Source organism: Mus pahari, chromosome 1 (assembly GCF_900095145.1).
Source record: "Mus pahari chromosome 1, PAHARI_EIJ_v1.1, whole genome shotgun sequence".
In the NCBI taxonomy this organism is placed as follows: domain Eukaryota; kingdom Metazoa; phylum Chordata; class Mammalia; order Rodentia; family Muridae; genus Mus; species Mus pahari.
In genome coordinates, this window is record NC_034590.1 from 40,092,777 (window position 1) to 40,102,776 (window position 10,000).

General features: G+C 47.2%; 1 protein-coding gene across 1 annotated transcript in view; it reads left to right on the plus strand.

Moving 5' to 3' along the window:
• Nucleotides 1–10,000, plus strand: part of Igf1r (insulin like growth factor 1 receptor) — a 284,214-nt gene that overhangs the window by 249,203 nt on the left and 25,011 nt on the right. The window contains exons 14-17 of the mRNA XM_029547129.1: nucleotides 2,710–2,812; nucleotides 3,383–3,453; nucleotides 8,725–8,954; nucleotides 9,226–9,336. Coding sequence (XP_029402989.1) covers nucleotides 2,710–2,812; nucleotides 3,383–3,453; nucleotides 8,725–8,954; nucleotides 9,226–9,336 — 515 coding nt within the window. The remainder of the gene's footprint in view (nucleotides 1–2,709; nucleotides 2,813–3,382; nucleotides 3,454–8,724; nucleotides 8,955–9,225; nucleotides 9,337–10,000) is intronic.

The window sequence follows — 10,000 nt, forward strand, 5'->3', positions numbered from 1 at the left end:
TTTAAAGATTTATTTATTTATTATATGTAAGTACACTGTAGCTGTCTTCAGACACTCCAGAAGAGGGAGTCAGATCTCATTAAGGATGGTTGTGAGCCACCATGTGGTTGCTGGGATTTGAACTCTGGACCTTTGGAAAGCAGTCGGGTGCTCTTACCCACTGAGCCATCTCACCAGCCCGTTAACTGGAGTCTTACTGATTCTTTCTGGTACATAACAGGAATCCAGCCTCCCAGTTTTTGGGTTGGGGTTTGTTTTAATCAGGGTTTCTATTCCTGCATAAACATCATGACCATGGGGAAGCAAGGGTTTATTCAGCTTACACTTCCATACTGCTGTTCATCGCCGAAGAAAGTCAGGACTGGAACTCAAGCAGGGCAGGAAGGAAGCAGGAGCTGATGCAGAGGCCATGGAGGGATGTTCCTTACTGGCTTGCTTCCCCTGGCTTGCTCAGAGCCTGCTCTCTTATAGAACCCAAGACTACCAGTCCAGAGATGGTCCCACCCACAAGGGGCCTCTACCTCTTGATCACTAATTGAGAAAATACCCCACAGCTGGATCTCATGGAGGCATTGCCCCAACTGAAGCTCCTTTCTCTGTGATAACTCCAGCTTGTGTCAAGTTGACACACAAAACCAGCCAGTCCAGGGCTGTTCTGAGCCAGGGCTGCAGGAAAGCCAGGCTCTGGCTTTGGAACCTGACCTGTCAGCTATCAGTGCAGCCCTGGCAAAGCTAGGACACCTCTCTGATCTTGCTTATAGAAAAGGATTTCTTCCTGAGGTCTGACTGGAGCGATGCATAGCATGCCACAGGAGACTGGTACATTCCCTTAACTCCTCTAGACCTGGCAGTGTGCAGAGGCCCCCAGTGTGTCCACATACACACCCATCTCCCCAGTACATGAATCAGTTTTCAATCTGGCCTTGAAAGAGTTCACTGATGCTTCTTTTTAATTGTTTTAGTTTTAGCCTTTTAGAATTTCTGACATGAATACTGTATTTATACCATCTGGCTCCTCTTTCTCCCAACTTCTTCCATGCCCACCTCTCTCAGATTCATGACTACTTTAATTATTGTTGCTAAGCAACTTGTGCACACATTGACACAAATATATCTATATACATATACACATATGTGTACACACACGTGTTCTGCCAAGATCATTTAGTGTTACACGTACATGTATGTGTTTAGGGATGACCACTTGGGATTGGCTTAGCCTATCAGCGAGCTTATGCCTGATAAAGCCTGATCCTCCTTCTCTCAGCAGCCATTAATTTCTCGTAGCTTCTCATGTAGGGTGGGGCTTCAGAGATTTCCCCGCACTTCAAAGCATGAGAATTGTCATTACGCAAGTTTAGGTAACCGCGTTGTTGAGATTTCACGTTTGCGGGTGGGTCTCTTACATAAAAGGTACCATCTCTCAGCAGACACCCTGGGCCTCTCTGGCTCTTGGAATCTTACCACGCCCTTTTTTGCAGTGTTCCACGAGCATTTGTTATGGAGGTTGTGGTGTGGGGTATATCAATTGGGCATGGGTACCCCATGGTCAGCGGTTCCCTGTATTTTGACCAGTCACGGTTTTCTCTAATCCTTTCCATCTGCTGCAGAAAGCGGCTTCTCTGGCGAGGCCTGAGAGCTGCAGTTATCCTGTGAGTAGAAGCTGGAGTACTCAAACTGCAGTTAGAAAGTAGATTGCCTCAGGAAAGCGCCAGTAGCAGGTTCTCTAGTGTCCACGACCTCGTCGTCGTCGGTTACAGAGAGTCGGCTAGGTTTACAGAATCGGGCAAGAATTTCCTCCTAGTGCTCAGTTAGACAGCTGTTGGTTGTCCCCAAATCTAAGTGCCAGTGTTACATACTAAGGAACAGCTTGATATCCTGGTCACGGCTGCAGTACATAGGCTTTACTGGTGAGCCCCTGACTCCTCTCAGTCTGAAGAGTGGAGTGGAAACCACAGAGCTTGAACCAAACCCCTTCATCATCATTCAATACCCTCTGCAGGACATTCCTCTGCCCGGGAAGCTGTTTCCCTCAGGGGAAGCATCCCTCGCTCCCCCATCTCTTCTTTCCTCCATGCCCAGCGTACATCCATTTTACTCCGCCTGTCCACAGACTGAGTTCTTGAATCTGGCAGAATTCTTAGAATTTTCAGAGGTGTAGACCTAAACCCCCGGAGGCCATCCTGTGGTACCCACCACCCAGGTACTGGTAGCAAGTTCAGACTTGAATTGGTTTTACATATTTGTAGAACACTCAGAGCAACATTGGCAAGGAGGGTCATCCAGTGCTTTGGGGGGACAGGGGTGGCGAGCAAGCTGTCTGTGGAACTTTCTTAAAGATAAGAATAGCATGAGCAACTAGTATGTGTATGAGAGTCTGCTCATTTTCCTTCAGCTAAACTTCTACAAAACTACACACAACAAGTGCTGACCTTCAGAATTACTTGCTGTATTCAAAATATGCAGTGCGTTAAAGGAGTGTGTACCTCAGTGTGTATTTATTTACCTCTTTCCCCAAACAATTCAGTTCGTTTGCTGGTCTTATCCTAGCACTAAAAGACCCCTCAAAGACTCCTACTTTGCGATAAGGGGAGTAAAGGCTTTTTCAGAGATGCTTTTATCATGCTTCCAACCCTACACAAAAGATGAGGTGAGACAGTTATGCACCTCATGCGTGACATCTTCCTTTTTCCTTCCTTGTCTCTGCAGCAACGTATGAGAACTTCATGCATCTGATCATTGCTCTGCCGGTTGCCATCCTGCTGATCGTTGGGGGGCTGGTTATCATGCTGTATGTCTTCCATAGAAAGAGGTGAGTGCCTGGGCTGGCGGAAGCCAGTAGTTGTGGTGCACTGTCTTGATGATTTGAACTCGAACATAGCTCGTCTGTGGGGGAAAATACCATGCAGACTGGGCAGCCAGAGTTCCTCGTCAGACATTCTTCAGAGAGGAAAAAAGGACATTTCCTATTGGTTAACAGCAACGGGAGAGGCGGTGCTGCTTCTTTCTCTGTGCCCGCTGTCTGCTTTCTGGCTGTTCTAGCACACAGATTGCTGCCCTGTAAGAGCTTCTCCAAGCATGTCAGTTTAGCTTCCCATGGATGGGCCTTGTTATTTCCAGTAAAGCAAAGAAACAAATGTTTCTTTAGAAGCTCTAATCTGAGGCCAGGACAAAAGTGGAAAAATTTGTCCTCAGATACTAGGGCCTGGATCAGGGGTGCAGGCCAGGGTCCCATTAGCAGTGAGCATGGTTTGCATCCCTTGCTCAAGATAATTCATGAGGGAGGTGGGGGGGAAGGAAAAGAAAAAGTATTTACAGAAATGTATAGAGACGGGATTTGTTGACCTGTTTTCATTTTTTTTTTTTTTTTTTTTTTTGACAGAAATAACAGCAGGTTGGGCAATGGAGTGCTGTATGCTTCTGTGAACCCTGAGTATTTCAGCGCAGCTGATGGTAAGCGTCCTGGCCAAGGTGTGGGAATATGGGAGCTGTCGGGTGCTGACTGGCGAGAAGCCTGGCATAATTTTGAAGCACCTTTGCCTTCTGATCTGCCTTTGGTAGCATTTCCTTCTTGTCTTTTAATAACATCTTCAGCACTCAGTGACTGTCAGACATTCTGGGACTCTCGGCTGCCCCAATAAAAACCAGGCTCTGGAGATGCCAGTGGCCAGTCTGCTAAGCAGTTCAGTTAGCCGCTTGAAGTGTGGCACCAGAGTGAAAGGAGCATTCTAATTACTACCGTCTAGTCAGAGGACTGCTGTAGCCAGCCAGGCATCCTGAGTGGGTATCAACTCGGGGTGGGGCTGCAGGTGTTCCCTGGCCTGTGAAGGCTATAGAGCTTTGTGTGGTCTTGGAATCCCTCTGCTGTTCTATCCTGATTAGGGTCATACAACCTATCCACCCATTTACATTCCCTTTGGCAGTAACTAATGAAAGTCATTTAATTAGATGGCTCAGAAGTTCTGACTCGGAACCTGTGTTGTAGCTGCTGGTCTCTTTTTTTTTCCCCCTGAGTGCTTATGCCTGGCTTCAGACCTTTTAAGTAAACTGGGGAGGGGTTCCTCTCCTTGGTTAGCCTTTGTAGCTTTCTCATGCCCATCTAGATGCAGGCAAAAAAAAAAAAAAAAGAATGTCTGAGAAGGACTTGTTCAGGCTCCCACAGCTGAGTCGTGGGAAGTCAGCGCAAGGGACATCCCAAGCCTCCTCCTGAATCCTCGTGGTGTGATGTGTGGAAGAGCCGTGAGGTGACTGGGCTATACAGGGAATCTGGTTAGATGGGGGTCTACGCAGTGCAGGAGTTTGTTCGGGAGGAATGTTTCTTTGCTCCAGAAGTGTAAGTAGATACGGCCCAGATAAGAAACAGTCCGATTGATTGTCCTGCTCACATGGAAAAACAGAGAGAATGCTTGGTAATTTAAAAGCCCCATGTAAGTACGTATGGTTTTACTATGGTTTCTTTAATCATCTATAACTGGATTATGTTTATAGTAAAGCCAATCAAAAACGGCCTCTTCTGAATTTGAATCAGGTGCAGAATAATGATGTTATTTCTGTTTGCAAAAGGTCTTACAGAGTTATTTTTTAAATAGGCATATGTGCATATGTTTGGGCCTATAAAGCATAGAAAACACACTAGAAGGGTAAGCATTATACTTGAAAGCGTAGTTACTTATGGAGAACATCTTTCTCCTTAAAATAAATAAATAAATAAACAAACAAACAAATGAAGTGAGTTTGGATATGTAGTTTAGTGATAGAGCATTTGCCTACTATGTTCCAGAAGCTGGGCTCTGTCCTCACACCACCCAAACAAACAAGAAAGCAAACGAGGAAAATCAAGAAACTAAATATGCATTGTTTATACAAAGAACTTGTTTTGTTTTTGTTTTGTTTTTTCTGCTTTGAGGCAGGTTCTCTCTATAAAGGCGCTAGCTACCATATTAGACAGACTAGCCTCAAACTCCTGGCCTCAGATGATCCGAGCACCTTACCTCAGTCTCTTAACTAGCCAGAACCATGCAGGCATTGTGTCTAGGTCAATAATTGTAAAAGAGAAAAGAGGTGCCAGAGAAATTGTCTTTTTCCCCCCTTCAAAACAAAGCAAGAACAAACTTGTCACCACCCAGGTCAACAGGTGAGAACACTGTCACCTCATCTGCACTTGGTTTGTTTGGCCTTTTGACAAGCACTGCAGCAGCACAAGCCCTTTGCCTAAAGAGCTACAAAGTGACATTGCATCTGAAAGGTGCTTTACAAACTTCTTTCTCCCAGAGTTAATCTGCATGTTGCTGTTGTCAAGAGCCACTGAGAATCCCCTACAGGAAAGTGCTGATAACATTGTATGCAGTTTATGAACAGCTCTGGCAGCAGCTGGATTGAGTTTAGAAAAAGGGTTGAGAGAGCTAACTTCAGGGACCTCCCAGGGCATGGATGTGATGGGCTTTTAACTCCATGCTCTGCGGCAAGCTGTGTAGTTGATTCTCATTAAAAGCTAGCCTGGCTCCTTAGAGGTAATAAATGGAGACAGTGGTCCCCATCCTTACAGAGAGGTGTTATAAAGACCTTGCCTCCTAGGCTCTCCTAAGCAAGCTCAGCCTCTGCAGGGTCACAAGCTGTCTGAGGCCTCTGGAAGACAGAATTCTAGTTGAGAAATTACCTGACATACATGTTCCATGAAATACAAAAACATGCACAGGAGCCAGATGTGGTCACACGAACCTGTAATCCACGTACTGGGGACACTGAGGCAGAAAAATTGTCTTGTCAATTCGGGGCTAGCTTGGATTAACATAGCAAGTTCAAGGCAAGTATGAACAAGATAGAGCAGTCCTGTCCCCAAATCAGCCAGTAAGAGTAAGTGAATAGACATAAAGTATGTGTCTTAGTCAGTGTTCTGCTGCTGTGAAGAGACACCGTGACAACAGCTGGCTTAAAGGGGCTGGCTTACAGGTTCAGGGGTTTAGTCCGTTATTGCCATGGCAGCAAGCATGGTGGCATGCAGGGAGACATGGTGCTGGAGAGGGGTTAAGAGTTCTACATCTGGACCAGGCAGCAAAAATAGAGCAAGACATTTGGTTTGAGCATTTGAAACCTCCAAAGCCCACCCTTGGTGCCACACTTCCTCCAACAAAGCCACACCTCCTAATCCCTGTCAGGTAGCACCGCCCCCTAATGACCAAGCATTCAAATGTGTGAGTCTATGGGGGCCACTCCTATTCAAACTACAAGATGTATGTTCCACTCTTCACAATACAAGTCAGTGGGGTCCCCAACCCCGAATTTATAATAAACACCCTTCCCTTGAGGCATCACTTAGAGGTAAGGGCTAGTGCTCTGGGGGTGACTAATAACCATGATGACCTGCTGGTGGTCTCCCGCCTCCAGCTGCAGCTCAGCATCTAAAAGTATAAAAGCAAACACAGCCGTGATTCCCCTCCCAGGCCCGTCTCTGAGCTAGGGCTTCCTTCTTGCCGTGTCTGCTGGCCGTCCTCTGTTAGACAGGGCTGTCAGTAACTATGTTAGGTCAGGGTTCTAATGGAGCAGGTATTCTCTTTCCAGATCTTATGAATTAATTTAATACGATTTCACTTCTCGCTGTACCCACTGGTGTTAACGGGATGGAGCCTGTGTTTGGTCTTTCTTACTTGCCTCTCTTATTTTCTTTCCTTCTCTTCGCCCTTCCTTCTGAGAACTATTCGTTTATTTATTTTTCTCAAACCAGATCAAGCATAACCAAAAATGGAAGCTGGAGAAGGAATTCCGTTCAGGTCCGTGTCAGGGAGGTTCCTGGCGTTGCAGAGTGCAGGCCAAAGCCCCGGGGTCACTACCGAGTCCCCCTCGATCCCAGAGCTCACTTGCCTCACTAGAGACCCCCCCCCCCGGAAGGGGGGTCATAGGCTTCATCCATGTTAGGCAAGAGTTCTGCCAGCCAGCTCCAGACCCTGGCCTCCGGGTTTGGTTTGGTTTCTTGTTTTAATGCTTTTATGCATTCCGGGGCTAGAGATGGCTCAGCAGTTGAACACACTTGCTGCTTTTCTAGAAGGACCCTGATTTGATTCCCCGGACCCCCGTGCCAGGAGCACCCAGGTGCTATGTGCATACGGTGCAGATGCACACAGGGAAAACAGCCATTCACAGAATTGATGGTTTTAAAACAGTATTCGTTCCACTAAGCCAAATCACTTGAAAAACAACACAGCACAGCCCTGGGATTAAACTGCATTTTACAGCCTGCAGGGCACCTTGAATCATCTGGGATTTGAACTGTGGAAGAAGTAGGCAGTCTGTAGTCACTAGATCTCGGCAAAAGGGGCAGCAGGGCAGCTTAAACTGGATCCAACCTCTGCAGCTTCCAGAGGTAGACAGCTGTATGGAGGAATACAAGAAGACGGTGCTTGTAGTGCACAAGGCCTGCCTCAGCGCTTGGGGGGGGCTCTTTCTCATCTCCTTTTCTTCCGTTTCTTTTGATGACTGAGGACTCTTCTCTTGAGTCTCTGCCTTCTTTAGTTTTGGTTGAGTTTCTCCCTCTCAGCCACATTGAGCTTGTCAGACATGGCTATGGAAGAGGTGGAATGAAGCACATGAACTACAGGTCTGATATCATCACAGGTGGCTGACACATTGTCTTGGTGTTTTGAGACAGGATCTGAAGATGCCCTCAGTGCAGCAGACCCCATCTCTAACCTCCATGCCCAGTGGGCTGGGCCGGGATTGCAGCTTCCTGTGGCCACACCCAGCTAGTAGCCATGTTTTTTTTTTTTTAAGCATAAAAGCTGATGAGATAAACCTGTTAGAATTTTCATTTAGCCCACAACATCCAACAGTCAGTTTTAATATAAAAACTATCTTTTTAAACTTGTTTCTAACCAAGTCTTTGGAACACAAAGCTGGGAGGAAAAAAATGGCCCAGCAGTTGAGAGCCTTGCTGACCTTCTGGGGAACTCTAGTTCAGTTCCCAGCATCTCTGTGACGATACCTCCAGCCATCTGGAACTCTAGGTCCAAGAAGCCAACACTGTCTTCTGGATTTCCCAGGCACCCAAACACATGTGTTGCCTCAAATGTGTGCATGTGTGTATGTGTGCTCACACATGCACACATTTGAGAGAGAGAGAGAGAGAGAGAGAGAGAGATTTTCACATGTATACATGAATTTTAAAATCTTTTAAAAAAATACCTTTTGTTTTAAGCAAGTCTTTGAAGTGCAGTGTATGCCTTACTTCCAGCACATGCCAGTTGGAGCAGCAGACTCCAAGTGCTGAAAGCCTACAGTGGGGCACCCAGGCCATGCAGAAGGGTGTTTCTCACCTCTGGCTTCATCCAGGGAGGAGGAGATTTGACACTCCCTCTGGTCCTTTCCCCTCCCACTGTTCTCTCCTTCTGACCTACATTATCATCCCTTGATGAAGATGGACAAAACAGAAGTCCCACTTTCTTTGTCTCTTAGGGCTAATTTGCTTTTTTTATTTTGTTGGGTTGGGGTTTTGACAAGGGTATGAAAAAGGAACCACTGTGGTGTGGTTTGGTTTGGTTTCCCTGTCTCTTAGGTTTCTTGGTTTCCTCCTGGTTCTTAGCTACTAGTACTACCCTCCAAGTGTCATGGAGTCCTCAAAGATTGAGTCCCTGTGCTGGACTGTTTGTACCTTGATATTCTCCTCGGTGCGTCTTAGGGAACAGCATCTTGTAATCTCTGTCTGAGGGCTGTTTCCATCCTGTCTGTTACTAGTGTACGTGCCTGATGAATGGGAGGTAGCTCGAGAGAAGATCACCATGAACCGAGAGCTCGGACAAGGGTCCTTTGGGATGGTCTATGAAGGAGTGGCCAAGGGCGTGGTCAAGGATGAACCCGAAACCAGAGTGGCCATCAAGACGGTGAACGAGGCTGCAAGTATGCGTGAAAGAATCGAGTTTCTCAACGAGGCCTCGGTGATGAAAGAGTTCAATTGTCACCATGTGGTAAGAAGCCAAGACCAGACATGGACAGAAAGCATCCCTGGGACCACCCTCTGTGTCCTTGGCCAGCTACGGAATTGTTGTCTTGCCCTCTTCCCAATAGGTAGTTTCCCCATTGCATTCTTACTAACCACAGACTCTTGAGGTAGGAGCCTCACCCTCCCACCAGAACTCCACTCCTGGCCACAGGCCCAGCACCACCCAGTTCCGAGAGGCATAGGTCACCGTGTGGGATGCCCCCTCCCCCTCTGAGTCCTTTTCTTGATTCCTCCAGGTCCGGTTGCTGGGTGTGGTATCCCAAGGCCAGCCCACCCTGGTCATCATGGAACTAATGACACGTGGCGATCTCAAAAGTTATCTCCGGTCTCTGAGGCCAGAAGTGGAGGTCAGTTTTGTTCCTCGCTGTTGCACTTTTTTCAGGAGCTGGCTTGTAGGAAACATGTCTTTTAAGTCCATTTGCTTGAGTGCCTTGAGAGATGCTTTATTGTCAGTCCCCTCTATATAGGATTGTCCAACCGTAGGCAGACTGGGATCTTTGAAAGGTCTTTTTCTGCATCCCACCCAGTCAGCCTCCAGCATCTCCGTGCTCTTGTTTCTGCATCCCCGCTACCCCTGCCTACATCTTACACCAACCCCAGCTGCCCTACCACGTGTCATGGCCAACCCTTCCCACAGCTCCCCACTCAGGCTGGGCAGCCTCCCCCACTGACTTTCCAGTACACTTGACTGCCTAGCATACATTGTCCCTTGAGGTCCTCGGGGTGTGCCCCTTCTTTACCTCAGGGTCATGTCTGTGACTGATAACCTTTTCAGTAAGTGCTCAATAAAGGTCAGTCTTCAGGTTGTCAGAGGTTTTGGCCAGAGTGACTCTGTGACTCAGGACCCCATTACACACACACACACTCTCTCTCTCTCTCTCTCTCTCTCTCTCTCTCTCTCTCTCTCACACACACACACACACACACACACACACTCACTCACACACACACTCACACACATACAAACACACTCTCTCTCTCTCTCTCTCTCTCTCTCTCACACACACACAC